Source organism: Cetorhinus maximus, chromosome 21, assembly GCF_964194155.1.
Source record: "Cetorhinus maximus chromosome 21, sCetMax3.hap1.1, whole genome shotgun sequence".
NCBI classification, from domain to species: domain Eukaryota; kingdom Metazoa; phylum Chordata; class Chondrichthyes; order Lamniformes; family Cetorhinidae; genus Cetorhinus; species Cetorhinus maximus.
Window position 1 is genome coordinate 3418464 of NC_135899.1, and position 20526 is coordinate 3438989.

General features: G+C 45.0%; 1 protein-coding gene across 1 annotated transcript in view; it reads left to right on the forward strand.

Moving 5' to 3' along the window:
• The first annotated feature begins 7888 nt into the window (after window positions 1-7888).
• LOC144695597 (zinc-binding protein A33-like) overlaps window positions 7889-20526 on the forward strand; it is a 37811-nt gene continuing 25173 nt past the window's right edge. The window contains exons 1-5 of the mRNA XM_078566496.1: window positions 7889-8365; window positions 13322-13417; window positions 14053-14286; window positions 15258-15280; window positions 15374-15489. Coding sequence (XP_078422622.1) covers window positions 7991-8365; window positions 13322-13417; window positions 14053-14286; window positions 15258-15280; window positions 15374-15489 — 844 coding nt within the window. The 5' untranslated portion in view covers window positions 7889-7990. The remainder of the gene's footprint in view (window positions 8366-13321; window positions 13418-14052; window positions 14287-15257; window positions 15281-15373; window positions 15490-20526) is intronic.

The window sequence follows — 20526 nt, forward strand, 5'->3', positions numbered from 1 at the left end:
AGTCTCACATTTTCCACATTATACTCCATCGGCCAAGTTTTTGCCCATTGACTGAACTTACCTATATCCCAGACTCTTTGTGTCCTCCTCACAACTTGCTTTTGAATCCACAAAACAGTTAGTCCCTTTATCCAAGTTATTAATGTAGATTGTACATAGTAACTGGGTTAATATTTCAGTTATGAACCCTTCATCAGAATCATCTTAACCGTAGAGAGTATCAGAGCTGAACCCAGTCATGTTCACCTTCATCATTTACACACTTGCACTTTACAGGAGGGAGCATTAGACAGTGATGTGGAAGTTATCTCCTTCTTTGGTTCATTGTCCAGGTTATTTATTCTTTAAACAGCCTGGGACATTGTTAAAGACACTACATAAATGTGTGCAGTACTCGTAATAATAATACGAGTAGCATTGCATTAGTTACATCTAGTACCAGCAGCATCAGTAGTAGCAGCCATAGCAGCAATGCAGTAGTAGTTGTAGCATTCACAATAATCAGTAGCTTTAGCAGTAGCAATACCAGCAGTAACAGTAATGGCGGGGTCTATCCCAATGGTAGGAGCAACAGCAGGAGCAGCAGTAATAGCAGTAGGATCATAGGATCATAGAGCCCAGGGATGAGAGGATTGTCCAATGATGAGAGGTTGAATAGAGTGAGCCTATATTCTGGAGTTTAGAAGAATGAGAGGCAATCTCACTGAAACACGTAAGATTCTGAAGAAGGGTAGATTCTGAGAGGCTGTTTCACCTGGTGGGAGAATCTCAAATGAGGGAGCAACTAAAGGATTGATAATTTAAGACTGAAATGAGGAGAAAGTTCTTTATTCGGAGCATTATGAATCTCTGAGGCTATGGATGCTCAGTCATTGAGTATCTTCAAGGCTGAGATGGACTCTAGGGATATCAAGAAATATGGGGCTTGGGCAGGAAAGTATAACTGAGATCACCAATCAGCCATTGCAGGCTCAGGGGGCCTAATGGGGGCTACCCCAGCTCCTATTGCTTATGTGTTTGTTTCTCCGTGTGTACATGTATCTGTGTGTGTGTTTGTATTGTGTGTGTCTGTGTGTGTGTCTGTGCATGTGCATTTTTCAAAATTCATTCATGGGATGTGGGCTTCGCTACCTGGGCCAGCATTTATTGCCCATCCCTTACTGCCCTTGAGAAGGTGGTGGTGAGCTGCCTTCTTGAACCGCTGTAGTCCATGCAGTGCAGGTACACCCACAGTGCTGTTAGTAAGGGAGTTCCAGGATTTTGACCCAATGACAGTGAAGGAATGGCGATATATTTCCAAGTCAGGTTGGTGAGTAGCTTAGAGGGGAATTTCCAGGTGGTGGAGTTCCCATCTATCTGTTGCCTTTGTCCTTATAGATGGTAGTGGTTGTAGGTTCAGAAGGTGCTGTCTAAGAAGCCTTGGTGAACTCCTGCAGTGTATCTTGTGGATAGTACACACTGATGCTACTGTGCGTTGGTGGTGGAGGGAGTGAATGTGGATGTGGTGTCAGTCAAGCGAGCTTCTTTGTCCTGGATGATGTTGAGCTTCTTGAGTGTTGTGGGAGCTGCACTCATCCAGGCAAGTGGGGAGTATTCCATCATATTCCTGACTTGTACCTTGTAGATGTCTGTATATTACCAAAAAATGTCAATCTGGCTTCACAATTCCTTGGTGGGGTCTTGTTTGCTTTGGCATTGTTTATGGTGGTATAGTGGTATTGTCACTGGACTGGTAAGGTAATCCGGAGAACCAGGGTAATGCTCTGGGGACCTGGATTTGAATCCCACCACAGCAGAAGGTGCAGTTTGAATTCATCTGGAATTAAAAGTCTAATGATGACTGTGAAACCTTTGTCGATGGTCACAAAAACCCATCTGGTTCACTAATGTCCTTTAGGGAAGGAGATCTGCCATCCCCACCCGGTCTGGTCTACATGTGACTCCAGACCCACAGCAATGTGGTTGACTCTTAAAAATGCCCTCTGTATAAGGGCAATAAACGCTGGCCTAGCCAACAAAGTTCACACCCCACAAATGAATTTTTAAAAAACCTTGGAAGGTGTCCTTGCACTTTAAAACAGTTTTCTCTATCTCATTTCCAATTTCAGACATCAGATGACCTATGGTGGCCATCATTATTGTCTTTTAAAAAGGATCCCCTTTAAACAGTCCAGTATGTTTTTGGTTAGCTGGTGATATTACCGGCTGATATCACTCAAGTGATATCGAGTGACTTTACATTAGTCACAATTTTCCAACATTGTGGCACCGTGTAAGTGTGCGTGTGTGTATGTTTGTGTGCCCTGTGTATGTATGAATGTATGTGTTTGTATGTGTGTGTGTATGTGCATCTGTGCGTGTGTGTATACCTGTGTGTGTGCACCTATGTGTATATATGTGTGTGTGTATATTTGTGTATGTGTGTGTGTACATATGTGTTTGTGTCTGCGTATGTGTGTGTCTGTATCTGTGTGTGTGCGTATCTATGTGTTTGTGTGTGTGTGTGTGTGTTTATGTGTGTGTGTTTGTTTGTGTGTGTGTCTATGTGTGTGTGTGTGTGTGTGTGTGTGTTTATGTGTGTGTGTTTGTGTGTGTGTGTCTGTGTGTCTATGTGTGTGTGTGTATCTGTGTGTGTGTATATGTGTGTGCGTATCTGTGTATGTGTGTATCTGTGTGTGTGTGTATCTGTGTGTTTGTGTGCTTGTGTGCAAAAGCAGGACAATGGCACGAGATGATAATGCTCAGTTGGAGAGCCGGTGCAGACACGATGGACTGAATGGCCTCATTCTGTGCCATTAAGATTCAGTGATTCTGCAGGTTCTGGTGGGAAAAGGAACTTTTTATTAGCCGGCTGCAATGGCAGCTTCTCATGCCATATCATCCCAATCCCGCCTAATTATTCATGCATTCCCGGGAAACATGCCGTTTCGATGCTGAGCAGGCTCCGATTTGCTGCCATGCCACCACCTCGCCACTTCGTCACGCCGGACGCCACATTTAAAGTTCAGTCGCGCGCACACCTCTCAGTGCTTCCAGCCCAGGACTGCTGCACAGAAGACATGGCCCCGAAAGGCAAGAATACTGCTGTCCCCAGGTTTAGTGACGCGCCCCTCGAGCACCTTTTGTACACTATGGAGGCTCACTGTGATGTCCTCTAACCCCACTCTGGCCACAGGAGGGGCAGCAACATTACCACTCAGGCTTGGGAGGCGATAGCAGTGATGGTCAGTGCCAATGATGCACAGAAGAGGTTGGCTATCCAGTGCAGATAGAGGGTGAATGGTCTCATCCTTGCCGCCAGGATATGGCAACCATCTCATCACTCTAAACTCACAAACTCAAGCCCTTCACATTCACTGGCATCTCACTCACTGCCAGCTCAAGGGACATCACTGCTCAGTCTCTCACAAACACCCTCACATGTCCATTTGGCCTCCTCTGCTCTGGAGACTGCCTCCTCAGCCCTCATCATCTTGAGGCCACTTTCAATCAACAAGATCAAGTTGTGCCCCCCACACACCCTGGGATACTCCCTTCCCCAGTACAGCCCTCGCCCTGCAGCCTCTTCCCTTGCCTGAGCCCACTTCTCCCCCTTCCCCAAACAAGCCCTAGCCCTGCAGCCATTGAAAAGTCATCCACATATGGCTGATGTGGTTAGTCGAGACCTGCCTGTGAGCCCCCTAAAAGTGATGTGGCTCTGTCTGTGAAGCCTGGCACTGATGACTGCCCGTGCTGCCCGAAACAAGATAGGCAAACAAAGCTTGAAGTCGCGAGTGAAGTGCAGCCCCCAGGTGCCCGTCGCTTATGTACAGTTGTGAAACACATCGGCGTGATGTGCTTGGCTGATCCAGCGTGGTGTGGGGTTGGGGGTGATTCCGGCGAGCTGGGCTTATAACAATATACAGATATCTTACAATGCAGTTCCCGACATCCGACAGCGGGAAACATGGCCCACCATTGACGGGTGGAGCGGTGGGTTGCAAACTGGTTTCACAATGGCGGGAAACTGATTTTTGACCTTCTCGCCGTCTTGTCCACTCACGCTGCCAAACACGCCCGTTGCCAATGGGCACAGAAAATTCCGCCCATCATCTCTACATCTACCCTCCCCTTTCATAACGTTAAAGGCCTTGATCAGGTCTCCCTCTCTGTCATCTCTTTCCCAGAGAAATGAGCCCCAGCCTTGTTACTCTCCAGTGAGGACACAACTGAGCTCAGCTCTGCTGTTCCCGAGTCGCCAGTTGCTGCCTTCAGAAGAAGAGATGAGGAAATTGAGGCTGAGGGACGTCTGAAAGAAAGTCACATTATGAGTGTGTTTGACTGTGTTGCTGCTCTGCTTACTGTGCCAGAGTGTACACTGCATCAACACACGGGAATCTCCCAGTCTGAGCTGTGCTGCCTTAGGAGCTGGAGTGAAATCTCCTTTACAATTCTTAATGCATTGAGAACTGTTGTACTTTCCAGATTATTTATTCATGAGGAAACTCTGGCACCAGAGTGTGGAATATTTAATTTCCTTCTTTTCCTCCATCCCCTCCCGTGTCACACATCAGTTCCTAGTCGATGGGACTCATTGGGGAATTGTTCCTACCAGGCAAAGAAAGTAAAAATTCTGGCAATGTCTGGAAGTCCATTCAGTATGTGTGATGGGGAAAGACAAGTGAATGATGTTTTAAATGTGTATCCGTTGATCAGAACCCACGAGGGGGTTTCTGGACCTGAAACACCTTTTCCATTTCAGATTTATTTCATTGTTGGTTTTATTTTTATAATCTCATTCTCGTCAGGTCTCTGCTGAGACACCAATGAATTCTGAAATGCAGCCTAGAAATGCAAGGAATGAAGCTCAGAACTGAGATGAAGCTGTCGTGTTCAAATAAGCGACCAGCAGCAAACTATCTCCTAAACTCCTCACTACTCACATTGACAATGTTGCTGACCCTTTTTACCCCACCCTTGGAAGGGGTTTTGCAAATTGTGGGCTGCCCGCCTGCCTGTTTTGCCAGTGCGACGAGGACGAAATCGCACGGGCGGCAAATGTAAAATCGGGTTCCATTGGGTTTTGAATGGCCTTAAGTGGCCTTTTAATTGATGGCGGGCGCAGCTCCGACAGCTGCGCGTGCCCGCCGACCTGGAGATTGCGCGTGTGCAGGATGACATCGGGACGCGTGGCGTAAAATTCTGCCCCTGATAAACAACGTGGTGGGTGTTTGAATCCCAGATATTGTAAAACCCTTTTGTGATGCATTAAACTGGGAACAGGATTTATTTTTACATTGAGGCTCCAGTTCCAGCTTTTGCTCATTTTCTTATTTCTATCCCCACACAATCCCACAGAGCTGAGGAGGGTGGGTGTAATGTTTGATATTTCCAGAAGCTGTGACCTCCCTCTGTGGAAGTCCCAGTGTTTTCTGCTGTTGTCAGATTCTCATTTCCTCCCCTCAGGGCGGCACTTTTTCATGTTGGAAAACAAATCAAAAACGGTCAAATTGAGGAGAGAATTTTCACCGATCCCCAGTGAGTCTATCCCCTGATCCCCAGTGAGTCTCTCCCCCCCGATCCCCTGTGAGTCTCTCCCCCGATCCCCAGGGAGTCTCTCCCCCGATCCCCAGCGAGTCTCTCCCCCGATCCCCAGGGAGTCTCTCCCCCGATCCCCAGCGAGTCTCTCCCCCGATCCCCAGCGAGTCTCTCCCCCGATCCCCAGCGAGTCTCTCCCCCGATCCCCAGCGAGTCTCTCCCCCGCTCCCCAGCGAGTCTCTCCCCCGATCCCCAGCGAGTCTCTCCCCCGATCCCCAGCGAGTCTCTCCCCCGATCCCCAGCGAGTCTCTCCCCCGATCCCCAGCGAGTCTCTCCCCCGATCCCCAGCGAGTCTCTCCCCCGATCCCCAGCGAGTCTCTCCCCCGATCCCCAGCGAGTCTCTCCCCCGATCCCCAGCGGGTCTCTCCCCTGATACCCAGTGAGTCACTCCCCCGATCCCCAGCGAGTCTCTCCCCCGATCCCCAGCGAGTCTCTCCCCCGCTCCCCAGCGAGTCTCTCCCCCGATCCCCAGCGAGTCTCTCCCCCGATCCCCAGCGAGTCTCTCCCCCGCTCCCCAGCGAGTCTCTCCCCCGATCCCCAGCGAGTCTCTCCCCCGCTCCCCAGCGAGTCTCTCCCCCGCTCCCCAGCGAGTCTCTCCCCCGATCCCCAGCGAGTCTCTCCCCCGATCCCCATTGAGTTTCTCCCCCGATCCCGTCAGTTGCTCCCCCGATCCCCAGTGAGTCTCCTCCCTGATCCCCAGTGAGTCTCATCCCCAAAAATGCGGGCAGAGTGAGAGGGGCAGAGTGGGAAAGGGGAGGAGAGAGAGAGAGAGAGTGGGAAAGGGGAGTGTGGGAGAGAGAGAGTGGGAAAGGGCGACAGAGTGTGGGAGCCAGAGTGGGAAAGGGGGGAGATTGAAAGAGAGTGGGAAAGCGGGGAGAGTGAGAGAGACAGGGTGGGAAAGGGGGAGAGGGAGAGCGACAGAGTGGGAAAGGAGATAGTGAGAGAAACAGAATGGGAATTTTTCTAATTATTTTCACAAATGATTTTGTTACTCAAGGTTTATTTCTGTCAGAATATTTATTCAATTTTTGGGGGTTTTAACAGAGAAGGTTGATGAGGGTGATGATGTTGATGTGGTGTACATGGACTTCTAAAAGGCATTGGGACAGTGTCTGCAACAGACCTGTGAACAGGGTTATAGCTCATGGAATAAAAAGGAGAATAGCGATATGGACATGGGATTGGCCGAGAGACAGGAAATAGAGAGCAGTGGTTAATGGATGTTTTTTCGTTTGGAGGAAGGTTTCGTGGAGTTCCCCAGGGGTCAGTGTTGGGACCTTTGCTTTTCCTGCTTCATATTAATGACCTAGACTCTGGTGTACGGGACACAATTTGAATATTTATGGATGATACAAAACTTGGAATCATAGTGAACTGTGAGGAGGATAGTGGAGAACTTCAAAAGGACATAGGCGAGTTTGTGGAGCAGGTGGATAAATGGTGGATGATGTTCAATGTGGAGAAATATGAAGTGGTTCATTTTGGTAGGAAGAACATAAAGAGACAATATAAAATAAAGAATTCATCTCCAAATGGTGTTTAGGAGCAGAGGGAAAGAGGTGTATGTGCGCAAGCACTGAAGGTGGCAGGACAGATTGAGAGAGCAGTATATAAAGCATACAGTATCCTGGGCTTTATTAATAAGGACATAGAGTACAAGAGCAAGGGGGGTTTTGTGGAATTTGTATAAGTCACTCGTTCGGTCTCAGCTGGAGTATTGCGTCCAGTTCTGGGTGCCGCACTTTAGGAAGGATATGAAGGCATTGGAAAGAGTGCAGAAAAGATTGATGAGAATGGTTCCAGGGATGAGGAACTTCAGTTAAGAAGATAGATTGGAGAAGTTTGGACTGTTTTCCTCAGGGAAAAGAAGGCTGAGAGGAGATTTGATAGAGTTATTCAAAATCATGAGAGATCTGGACAGAGTAGATAGGGAGCAACGGTTCCCACTCATGAAAGGATCGAGAATGAGGCAGCACAGATTTAAAGTACTTGGCAAAAGATGCAAAAGTGACATGAGAAAAAAGCTTTGTCACACAGAGAGTGATTAGGGTCTGGAATACACTGCCTGAGAGTGTGGTGGAGACATGTTCAATTGAGGTATTCAAAAAGGAATTTGACTGTGATTTGGAGAGAATGAATGTGCAGGGTTACGGGATGAAGGCTGGAGAATAGCACGAAGTGAATTCAGGGACCGGTGCAGACATGATGGGCTGAATGGGCTCCTCCTGTGCCTTAACAATTCTGTGATTCTGTGAAATTTTATTTATCTGCAATCTATTTATATGCCTCATTTCCCCTTTTCTGGGTGTAGTTTATGTTGCTGCTGAAATCAGGAAATGAAACTGAAAGTATTTCACTTCATACTGATCACCATTTTACATAGAGCACAGAGCAAGGTTATCAGTCCTTCGAGATGGAAGCTGATCTTTCCTGTGCTATTTGCCATGATCTGTATAAAGATCCTGTCTTAATCGACTGTGATCACAGCTTCTGTCGATCCTGTATAACCCGTTACTGGGAGAAAGCTGGCACTACCTCCTGTCCTGTTTGTCGAAAGGAGACTTCATCCATGGACCTCAGACCCAACCGCACCCTCTCCAATGTCGTGGAGACATTTGTAAGTAGTGATAAAGGTGGTGAAATTCAGCAGGAATGCAGCCGTCACAAGGAGAAGCTGAAAGTTTTCTGTAAAACTGACAATCAGCCCATTTGTGTCATTTGTCAAATTTCAAAAAGTCATCAAAACCACGAGGTGCTGCCAGTGGAAGAAGCTACTGAAGAGTTAAAGGTGAGGAGATACTGTGTAAAATAAGATACAGGAACAGATAACAGAATCCCACACAGGGAACATTAATAGATTCTGTTTGAGCATTTCTCAATATTTATTATTTAATTACTCAGTCTTTAGATGAACTGCCATTTGTATCTCTGCTGCAGAAACCAGGGTGAATGTAATTTTTTGTGGGTGTTTAACTTCCAAATCCGTGAGTCTGCCCTCACTCAACATTAATTTGTCCTTTTGAGACTTTAACCATTCAGGCAATAGGAGACAATCTGGTGATGTAACTCAGGAAATGTTTATTAAGTAACAAAAGTAATACTTAACAAGTTAGGCAATGACTTCACTGGCTCAGCATGGTTCTTGTTTCCTGATTCAGCTCAGGGCACAAGGTGACATGTGATCTTCTCTCTCTCTGTCAGTTGGTTCTGTGGTCTTCTCCCTCTCTCCCTCCCGGTCGGTCAGTTCTGTGGTCTTCTCCCTCTCTCCCTCCCGGTCGGTCAGTTCTGTGGTCTTCTCCCTCTCTCCCTCCCGGTCGGTCAGTTCTGTGGTATTCTCCCTCTCTCCCTCCCTCCCCCCCTCCCGGTTGGTTCTGTGGTCTTCTCCCTCTCTCCCTCCCTGTTGGTTCTGTGGTCTTCTCCCTCTCCCGGTTGGTTCTGTGGTCTTCTCCCTCTCTCCCTCCCGGTCGGTTCTGTGGTCTTCTCCCTCTCTCCCTCCCGGTTGGTTCTGTGGTCTTCTCCCTCTCTCCCTCCCGGTTGGTTCTGTGGTCTTCTCCCTCTCTCCCTCCCGGTTGGTTCTGTGGTCTTCTCCCTCTCTCCCTCCCGGTTGGTTCTGTGGTCTTCTCCCTCTTTCCCTCCCGGTCGGTTCTGTGGTCTTCTCCCTCTCTCCTTCCTTCCCGGTCGGTTGTGTGGTCTTCTCCCTCCCAGTTGGTTCTGTGGTCTTCTCCCTCTTTCCCTCCCGGTCGGTTCTGTGGTCTTCTCCCTCTCTCCCTCCCAGTTGGTTCTGTGGTCTTCTCCCTCTTTCCCTCCCGGTCGGTTCTGTGGTCTTCTCCCTCTCTCCCTCCCGGTTGGTTCTGTGGTCTTCTCCCTCTCTCCCTCCCGGTCGGTTCTGTGGTCTTCTCCCTCTCTCCCTCCCGGTCGGTTCTGTGGTCTTCTCCCTCTCTCCCTCCCGGTCGGTTCTGTGGTCTTCTCCCTCTCTCCCTCCTTCGCGGTCGGCTCGTGGTCTTCTCCCTCTCTCCCTCCCGGTCGGTCAGTTCTGTGGTCTGCTCCCAGCTGGAAAGCAGTCTCTTGTCTTCAGTTTCTAATTCAATGCATGTCTGGTAGCTCAAAGCTGGTGCTTTTAAACTCTTTCCAAATCACAGCCCACATTCATGATCAATCATGCTTTTGAATTTTTATTGGCTCGGGCAGCAAATGATCACTCCCGATTGGTTTAAGTGGTGCATGATCAGTTTTTGATTTGTTTCTCACGTGTAACGGTCATCAATTGATGTCATTTCCTGTTGACTCCTGATTGGCCCTCCTATGTCTCAATTACTCATGGGACAGTCCCTCTCATTGTAGCTTTTTCTCTTCTTTCATTAAATGTTATGACTTTCAACAGAGATAACAGGGGTCTTAAGTTAATTTTGGTGTCCGCTTGTTTGAGATAGTAGAGGGTATGATGTCAGTAACACTCAGTGATTGGGCTCAGTGTGTCAGGTGCCTATTGATATGTAGGTGTCAATATCGTACGTCCCCTAGAACTCAGATTAAGACAGGTACTTATCAGTGTGTTTTGGTTGAGAGCAGAGCTTCGATATTTTTGTTGTATCTACCAGTGCTTGGGACAAATTAATTAAAAATAGTAAAAGAGGACAGAGCAGTGCATAGCCTTTCAGAAATTACAAAGTTACAGAAATTACATAAAGCCCATAGAAAATACAAACAAAATTAGTGCAAAAAACTGATTGGTGTGCTCAAGTTGAGGTATCAGGATACACATACAAGATGCAGCACAATACATTATATCTTCATAAGGAATTAAAGGCAAGAGAACAACATAGCGATAAAAACTGATTACAGAACTTAACTCTAAGCTTAACAGAACCAAAGATGGTTTCGTGTTGTGAAGGAAAGTGACTGCTTTTACCCTTCTTACAATACTACAAATTAAAAGGACTAGACTAATTATCAGGAATGAGGACTAACTGCTTAAAACCTTCACATGATAGGCTTTGGAATTTTAAGGAATATAAACTGGTAAGTTTTAATTGCTAGGGAGGATGATGGTCCCAGACCAGGACTGCTGAACCGTGATGTCTTTGAAGCATTGTCTTGTGGCCATGTGGTGTTGCCCACTTGTCGAGTGTGGATGTGACTGCTAAGACCTAGTCACATGATGTACTAGTGTCCTGCATTGACTACAATTCATCAGCATATCATATTGGATTAATTGATTAATAAACTTGAATTACTTGATCATTAACTAAGCTAAACTACAAACTAATTGTAAATAATTATTAAACCTAAACTCTTCTACAACAGAGGATGAAAGATTCACTTTAGTATAAAAGGAGTCTCACTTTACATCAACAACAAAAACCTATATTTATCTAGCACCTTTAATGTCATAAAACATCCTCAGGTCCTTCACAGGAGTGTTGTAAAGTAAAATTAGACACTGAGCCACATCGGGAGATATTAGGACGGATGGTGCAAAGCTCAGGCAAAGAGACAGGTTTTAAGGAGTGTTTACAAGGACTAAAAGTCGAGAGGTGAATGGGGTTAGGGAGAAAATCCCAGAGCTCAGGACCTCTGCAGTCAAAGGTGCAGCCACCAATGGTGGAGTAATTAAAATCAGGGATGGTCAAGAGGCCAGAATTAAATGAGAGCAGATATCTCACAACATTGTGGGGCCGAAGGAGATTACAGACCTAGCGGGGAGCAAGGCCATGGAGTGATTTTAAAGGATTTGTAAGATTTAAAGTTCTGGAGGCTCAGATTACCCAAAATAGGGAGTCGAGAACTCATCCGTGAATTTAAGGTAGTTTAAATTTATTAAGAAGGAACGGTTTAGATATGATGTGTAATCTAAATAGGCAGAAAATGCATAAGTAACAAGTGAGAACAGTTTATTGGTCCTGGATTGGACAAACAGCGGGGAACAGCAGGGGGATGCTGATCCCCATGGCTGATGGTGACAGTCTCCTCAGAATGGTTTACAGTCCCGGATTGGGCAAATGGAGGAATGAAGCTGATCTTCATAACTGAAAGGGGCAGTTTCTTCTGTTTTCTTCAGTCTTCTTTAGCTAGTCAAAATGTTAGGCCAAAGCCAGCATAGATCATTTTGAAAAGCTCTCCTTTGTCCAAAGTCTTCTTGGACTAACCAGGGTGCTAGGCCGGAGCCAGCACTGGTCCACCTCGAGAGGCTCCCTTCTGTCCAAAGTGTTGTTTTTCCCTTTCAAGAATCCATTTATTTACCTCATTTCTGGCAAGTTTTTATGCCATTAATTTATTCATTTGTCCATTGGCAAGGGACAGGTATTCAAAGTAATCCCTCTTATTTCCATGAGAAACCCAGGACCAGCAAACTATTCTGAGGAGGCTGCCACTATCAGCCATGGGGATTAGAATCACCCTGCTTCTCCCAGCTGTTTGTCCAATCCAGGACCAATAAACTCATTTCTTGCCAGGACATCCTGTTTAATCTTCAGACAGTTGGTTTATGTTTGAGTCATAAGATCACCTCCCATCCCTGCTATCAGGATTAATAATGGCTTGTTTCAGTGCTTGTGATAGAGACGTGCCCTTGGCAGAGGTAATGGGCGTCGCTGTTTTAGGATTTTATAAAGTTATTACACAATGTTTTATTACAGATGCAAACTTTAAAATCGAGGTGTTTTTTGCGGGAGCCAATGTAGGTCAGCGAGCACCAGGATGATAGGTGAATGGGGCGTGGTGTAAGAAGATGGGCAGCAGGGTTTTGGATGGCCTCAAGTTTATGGAGGGTAGAATGTGGGAGAGCAGCCAGGAATGCGTTGGAACATTCTGGAGGTAACAAAGGCATGAATGTGCTTTTGTTCAATATTCAAACCAGGTCAACTGTGATTGGTCAAGGCTTTGCCCTGGGGAGTGAACCAGGGAATGGCTGTTCCCCAAGCTTTTGTTTAGTTGTAAAAGGTGCAGCATGTGGGGCAGGCTCCATCTGCCTGCTAAGCACAGGGCCCTGTGTGTGAATATTTGTGGCTTCTAGCATGCATAAGTGAGCCACACTGAAAGACCGACTGATAATCTTAAATTGATTTTCAGTGTAATTCTTAGCACAATCAGGATTAGACAACACTTGCTAAATGTTGTGTTCTCAATACCCATTTGCTGGGACTAAAGAATACGGGTTGCACGCATGATTCAGAATGGCCGAGTTGGTACAGAAGAAAGAACAGATCAGCAGACCAATATTAGATGATGCACATACTGTTTATTTACACAAGAGACACAGCTGTTACACTTGTGTGCTTCTAACACAAAACCTAACTCAAGACGACTAACTACAGAGGTAGCCCGAGCTACACAGCTATTGGATGACAAGATCATGTGATCATCCTGTATACCATTCTTCTTAAAGGTATATTACACATCAAATTACCACACTAAACAATCAGAAATTCGCATCTGGGCAGTTAACTGTTCCATGCTGCATTCTGCATGGCAACGCCTCCACCAATCAGAGTCCACTTGCCAACCAATCAGCACTCTTCCCAGCAGTATAAATTGTTGTCCCCTTAATGTTGGCAATTTCTTGTGAATTGTCCTGATGAGGGCAAGATGAAAACCTTTGATAGCATTTTTCAACCAAACTGCTGAATGTGAAGCAATAGGTACCCCACAATAAGAGCCTTCAGATTTTTAATTTTAACTGTATGATGTTTAATTTTGGGTGTTTATTTTTGAAAAATGTACAAATTAATTGTTATTCTTTCATCAGGAGGAACTGCAAAATTTACTGAAGCCGATCCTGGACAAGAAGAAGGAACGTGATGCTGTAAAAAGTGATTATGAGAAAACATTAACCCACATTCAGGTACTTCTGATCTTATTTTGTTTGACATTCTGTACAGAATTATAGACATCCAGAATTGTACTGTGCAGAATTCTGTCTCCAATATTATAAAAAGGATAAAGAGGTAGTGGAGAAGGCGCAAAAGTATAATTACAAAGATGATACCAGAACTGAGAGGTTTTACCTTTAGGGAAAGATTCAACCAGCTGGAAAAGAGAATCTGTGAGATGACCTTAGAGAGTCCTTTAAAATTATGAAAGTTTTTGATAGTGTAGATGTTAAGAAGATGTTTCTGTTTGACAGGGAGTCCAAAACTTGGGGTTTTAAATACAAGATAGTCACCAATAAACCAAATAGAGAAATTAGCAACTTGATCCTCAGTTAGAGCTCCCTCTTCTGAATAAATTATCGTCTGATCATCTATCATCTATTATATCTAATGTATAATGAAGTAACTAGATTTCAGAACATTAGAGAATAACTTTCTCTGTATAAAATAAATCATACAGACATCTCAATAAATTATCTGGATGTGGATTAACAAGATTGGGAATATTTTTTCTGTATAATATTCTGATATGAACAGAACTGCTCAGGCTAAATAACCTTTTTAAAATCCTCATTTGATTTTTCAACCTCACTGATAATTTCCAAAGGACCAAAGTGTAAATACAGAGAAACAGATTACAGCCGAATTTGAAAAACTTCACCAGTTTCTCCGTGAGGAAGAGAGAATCGTGTTGGAAGATCTGAACCTGGAGAAAGAGAAAAAGAGTCAGGAGATGAAGGAGAGGATTGAGAAGATAACGGAGGAAATCTCATCGCTTTCAGTCACTGTTCGGGATATTGAACAAGAGCTGAGTGAACAGGACAACATCAAGTTTTTAACGGTGCCTGTTATTTATTTCTCTCTCCTTCACCTCTTTTCTTTGAGACTGTCGTGAAGAATGAACAGGTTGTGTCATCAATATCTAGAATATAAAATTCACTGACCAGAATAATACCAATCACCTGTGACATTTTGTTTCCTCTGTCTCACACCCAAGGTCACTAACGGCTGCCTTTAACTTGGAAATTGCTACATCTGGAACTTGTTTATATTCTGCATGGTTCAGGTTTTCAGGTTACACAGAGTGGTCTGAGACGCTATCTGTAGTATAACTGCAGACAAAGATTCAAAGACAAGTTTGATTAGCCCCAAGGCTGAACGTAAAACTAACATTGCAGATTTCCCCGTCTTTCTAGGATAGTCCGTGATTTCTATTGGACAACACTGGTACAGAGTCACAGAAACATTTGTCTCCAGGACACATACAAATTATTAAATGAAATCATTAAAGTAATTCTCTTTAAACAATTAATTAATTATTGCTGAAAAGAGAAAATAATCTTTTCATCTGAAATTTTTTCACAAGTAACGTCTCTTTTCATCAATATTCAAGTTCTGTTCTACCAAGCAACTGTTTTGTTTATTCCTTCATGGGAAGTGGGCATTGCTGGCTAGGCCAGCATTTGTTGCCCATTCCTAATTGCCCTTGAAAAGGTGGTGGTGAGCTGCCTTCTTGAACAGCTGCAGTCCCTGTGGTGTATGTATACCCACAGTGCTGTTAAATTAATTCCAATAATTGGACATCCATCAGGATTTTACAATTGGATTGTACCTCTGAGTTGTGTTGTGCAGTAAGATCGAGTCATTTGTAATATTGTGGAGTAACTCACAGTCCAGTGAGGACAGGAAGAAGCAGTCCAATAACTTGCGAAATTTATAATGTACTTTTCTGTGGAATCCAGTTTGTTTCTTTACTTTTTGTGATAAAATGTTCTCCAAACACAAACATTAATAATTGTTCTTGTTCCACAGAAAATTCAAGATCTACAGAAAAGGTAAAATTTACACCCTTGATTTGATTTTTATTTCTAACATATTTCTCCCTCACCCTGGAATGATCCAACACTGACCTTTATCTCCTGTTTCAGAGTGAAGCGAACTCTCCCAGAGCCACAGAAGGTTTACCCTTTAATAAATGTGGGGAAGTACATTGGGTCACTGCAGTACAGAGTGTGGAAAAAGATGCTGACGGTGATTAATACAGGTGGGTGTGAGCTTCCTGACACCAGCTATTAAACAGCTTTCTCTGTTATTAGTTGAAGGGATCTGTCTCTTTATAATAAATATCTAATTGTATTGTAACTGACTAGATTTTACTTCAGTCAGTTTTCTGTTAAAATATATAATTGTCTGATCTGTTTCCATTTGATATTTTTTTGCTGAACAATTAGCCTGGCCCAGAATTCCCAATGGATGTATTTTCAGGACAGATCTGGGATCTGCTGAAATTCCATCTGTCCCGTTCCTGACGCTGTACCAAATCCTGGAGTCTTGGGGATTTCCATATTGTCCGTCGGTGCCAATTCTATTTCCCACTCGATCAGTAGACTGGTCAGAAATGTAAGGGACAGGAGGGAGCTACATTTGAAAACTGAAAAATGCTGCTGCTTTTACTGGAGGCTGGTTTTCTGAAAGCCCACGATCAATCAGTGATCGATTACATTTGGGAATCAAACCTTTCAAATGTTCAATATTCCTCATGTCTTCAGTAACACTGAACATAAAATAAACATACTAAATGATAGGGGGAGTGAGTGGGCCAGTGGAATTTGTTTGTCTGGATTGTCCTATGATTTCCCTCTCACTGTGGGTGCTAAATGGAGTTAAATAGGCAGGAACTGTGACTGCCTTAACTCTGCCGGTTTATAATTCACCTCAACAAAGTGTCTTTTCCCTAATGTCCACACAGAGTCCACTCCACCACAGTGTGGGTGGTCAGCCCGCCCACACAATTTTTTAAATTATTATTCGTTCATGGGACATGGGCATTGCTGGCTAGGCCAGCGTTTGTTGCCCTTGTTCAGAGAGTATTTTAAGAGTCAACCACATTGCTGTGAGTCTGGAGTCACATATAGGCCAGACCAGCTAAAATGTCCTTCCCTGTAGGACATTAGTGAACCAGATGGGCTTTCACAACAATCAACAACATCATTAGACTTTTTTTAATTCTACTTTTTTTTATTGAACTCAAATTCCACCATCTGTTGTGGTGGGTTTGGAACCCAGGTCACCAGAACATTACACTGGGGCTCTGGATTTCCAGCCCAGTGAAAATACCACTATTCGACCCCCAATTTAATCCTCAACCTCAACCCTAGTTAATCCCGGCAGTATATGGGGGAATCCCCACTCACCAGGATTGATGATCAAGAAGATGACACTTAGATTTCTCAGTGTCTCACCTCCGAGGAAGGTGCAGCCTCTCCTCCAGTGGAGTTTAGGGAGATTTGTCCACTGATAGCTGGACTTTCACCTGGACAATATCGGCTGAACTTTACGGACCATTCGTGGATGGACAAACAGGCAGGTGGACCTGTAAATTAGGGTGCTATGTCCTTGGTGACATACCCGCCACTGGTTCACCCATTCCCACAGAAACATAGAAACATAGAAACTAGGAGCAGGAGTAGGCCATTTGGCCCTTTGAATCTGCTTCACCATTCATTATGATCATGGCTGATCATCCAATTCAATAGCCTCCTCCTGCTTTCTCCCTATACCCTTTGATTCCTTTCGTCCCTAGTGCTATATCTAACTCCTTCTTGAAAGCATATAATGTTTTGGTCTCAACTACTTTCTGTGGTAACGAATTCGACAGGCTCACCACTCTCTGGGTGAAGAAATTTCTCCTCATTTCAGTCTTAAATGGTCTACCCCGTATCCTCAGACTGTGACCCCTGACTCTGGACTCCCCCACCATCGGGAACATCCTTACTGCATCTACCCTGTCTAGTCCTGTTAGAATTTTATAGGTTTCTATGAGATCTCCCCTCATTCTACTGAACTCCAGCGAATATGATCCTAATCAACTCAATCTCTCCTCATATGTCAGTCCTGCCATCCCAGGAATCAGTCAGGTAAACCTTCACTGCACTCCATCTATAGCAAGTATATCTTTCCTCAGATAAGGAGACCAAAACTGCACACAATATTCCAGGTGTGGTCTCACCAAGGCCCTGTACAATTACAGCAAGGCATCCCTGTTCCTGTACTCAAATCCTCTGGCAATGAAGGCCAACATACCATTTGCCTCCTTTACCGCCTGCTGCACCTGCATGCTTAGCTTCAGTGACTGGTGTACAAGGACACCCAGGTCTCGTTGCACATTCCGCTCTCTCAATTTATAGCCATTCATATAATCATCTGCCTTCCTGTTTTTGCTACCAAAATGGATAACCTCACATTTATCCACATTATACTGCATCTACCATGCATTTGCCCACTCACTCAGCTTGTCCAAATCACACTGAAGCATCTCTGCGTCCTCCTCACAGCTCACCCTCCCACCCAGCTTTGTGTCATCCGCAAAGTTGGAGATATTACATTTAATTCCCTCCTCTAAATCATTAATACATATTGTGAATAACTGGAGTCCCAGCACTGATCCCTGCGGTACCCCACTAGTCACTGCCTGCCATTCCGAAAAAGACCCGTTTATTCCTACTCTTTGTTTCCTTTCTGCCAACTAGTTTTCTATCCATCTCAATACACTACCCCCAATCCCATGCGCTTTAATTTTACACACCAATCACTTATGTGGAACTTTGTGGAAATCCTTCTGAAAATCCAAATAAACCACATCCACTGGCTACCCCTCATCAACTCTACTAGTTACATCCTCGAAAAACTCCAGTACATTTGTCAAGCATGAGTTCCCTTTCATAAATCCAAGCTGACTCTGTCCGATTCTGCCACTGTTTTCCACATTCCAGCTATTAAATCTTTTATAATGGACTCTAGAATTTTCGCCGCTACCGACATCAGGCTGATTGGTCTATAATTCCCTGTTTTCTCTCTGCTTCCCTTTTTAAATAGTGGGGTTACATTAGCTACCCTCCAATCTGTAGGAACTGTTCCAGAGTCTTTGAATCTCGGAAGATGACCACTATTTCTAGGGCCACTTCCTTAAGTACTCTGGGATGTTGATTATCAGGCCCTGGTGATTTATCGGCCTTCAATCCCATCAATTTCCCCAACACCATTTCCCTACTAATACTGATTTCTTTCAGTTCCGCCCTCTCACTAAACCCTGTGTTCCCCAACATTTCTGGTATGTTATTTGTGTCCTCCTTTGTGAAGACAGAACCAAAGTATGTATTTAGTTGGTCAGCCATTTCTTTGTTCCCATTGTAAATTCCCCTGTTTCTGACTGCAAGGGACCTACATTTGTCTTCACCAATCCTTTTCTCTTCACATACCTATGGAAACATTTACAGTCAGTTTTTATGTTCCCTGCAAGCTTACTCTTGTACTCTATTTTCCCCTTCTTAATCAATCCCTTGGTCCTCCTTTGCTGAAATCTAAAGTGCTCCCAATCCTCAGGTCTGTTGTTTTTTCTGGTCAATTTGTATGCCTCTTCCTTGCATCTAATATTGTCTCTAATTTCCCTTGTAAGCCATAGTTTGGCCACCTTTCCTGTTTTACTTATGCGCCAGACAGGAAGAAACAATTGTTGCAGTTCACCCATGCGCTCTTTGAATGTTTGCCATTGCCTATCAACCGTCATCTCTTTAAGTAACGTTTCCCAATCCATCATGGCCAACTCGCGCCTCATACCATCGTAGTTTCCTTTATTAAGATTCAGGACCCAAGTCTCAGAATCAGCTACGTCACTCTCCATCTTGATGAAGAATTCTGTCATATTATGGTCGCTCAACCCCAAGGGGCCTCGCACAACTAGATTGCCAATTATTCCTTTCTCATTACACAATACCCAGTCTCACCCCACCTCATAATTTTAAGGCTAGCAGGGGAGGTGTCAGGTGGTCACCTGACTTTGGCCGAATTGAGGCGAGTTGACTCAGCAGCAGTGTGATTGCCCCTGAAATTTACATGAGGGTGTGTGGATCCCACCCTCAGCATAAAATCCAGCCCTATTACTGTTCGTGGCAGTCACGTTACTGCTGTCCTGAATTTCTCTGCACCTGGATCCTTCCAGGCAACAGGGAGGCATTGGCATTGTCATTGGACTAGTATTCCAGAGGCCCAGGGTAATGCTCCAGGGGCCTGGGTCCGAATCCCACCACAGCAGATGGTGAAATTTGAATTCAATTAAAATCTGGAATTATAAGTCTAATGTTGACCATGAAACTATTGTCGATTGTTGTAAAAACCCATCTGGTTTATGAATGTCCATTGCGGAAAGAAATCTGTCGTCCTCACCTGGCCTGCCCTACATGTGACTCCAGACCCACAGCAATCTGGTTGCCTCTTACAATGTCCTCTGAAATAGTCTAGCAAGCTTCTCGGTTGTATCAAACCGTTAAAAACAAGTCAATAAGGAATGAAACTGGATGGACTACCTGGCAATGACCTAGGCACCGGAAACAACAAAGGCAAACTCAGCCCTGTCAACCCTGCAAAGTCCTCCTTTCTAAAAATTGCCAACATTGGGAGAGCTGTCTCTCAGACTAGTCAAGCAACAGCCTGACATACTCATACTCACAGAATCATAGCCTACAGGCAATGTCCCAGACAGCACCATCACCATCCCTGGATAGGTCCCCTCCCACCAGCAGCAGGGGTGGCGTCACAGTGGTATACACTCAGGAGGGAGTTGCCCTGGGAGTCCTCAACATTGACGATGGATCCCATGAAATCTCATGGAACGATGTCAAATATGGGCAAGGAAACCTCCTGCTGATGCCACTTAGCGAGCCCCTGTCAGCTGATGAATCAGTACTGCTCTATGTTGAACATCACTTGGAGGATGCTCTGAGCGTGACAAAGGCTCAGAATGCACTCGGGGTGCGGACTTCAATGTCCATCACCAAGAGTGGCTCGGGAGCACCGCTACTGACCAAGCTGGCCGAGTCCTAAAGGACATAGCTGATAGACTGGGTCTGCGGCAGGTGGTGAGGGAACCAACAAGAGGGAAAAACATGCTTGACTTTATCCTCACCAACATGCCTGCTGCAGATGCATCTGTCCATGACAGTAATGGTAGCAGTGACCACTACACAGTCATTGTGGAGGCAAAGGCCCGCCTTCACTTTGAGGATACCCTCCATCATGTTGTGGT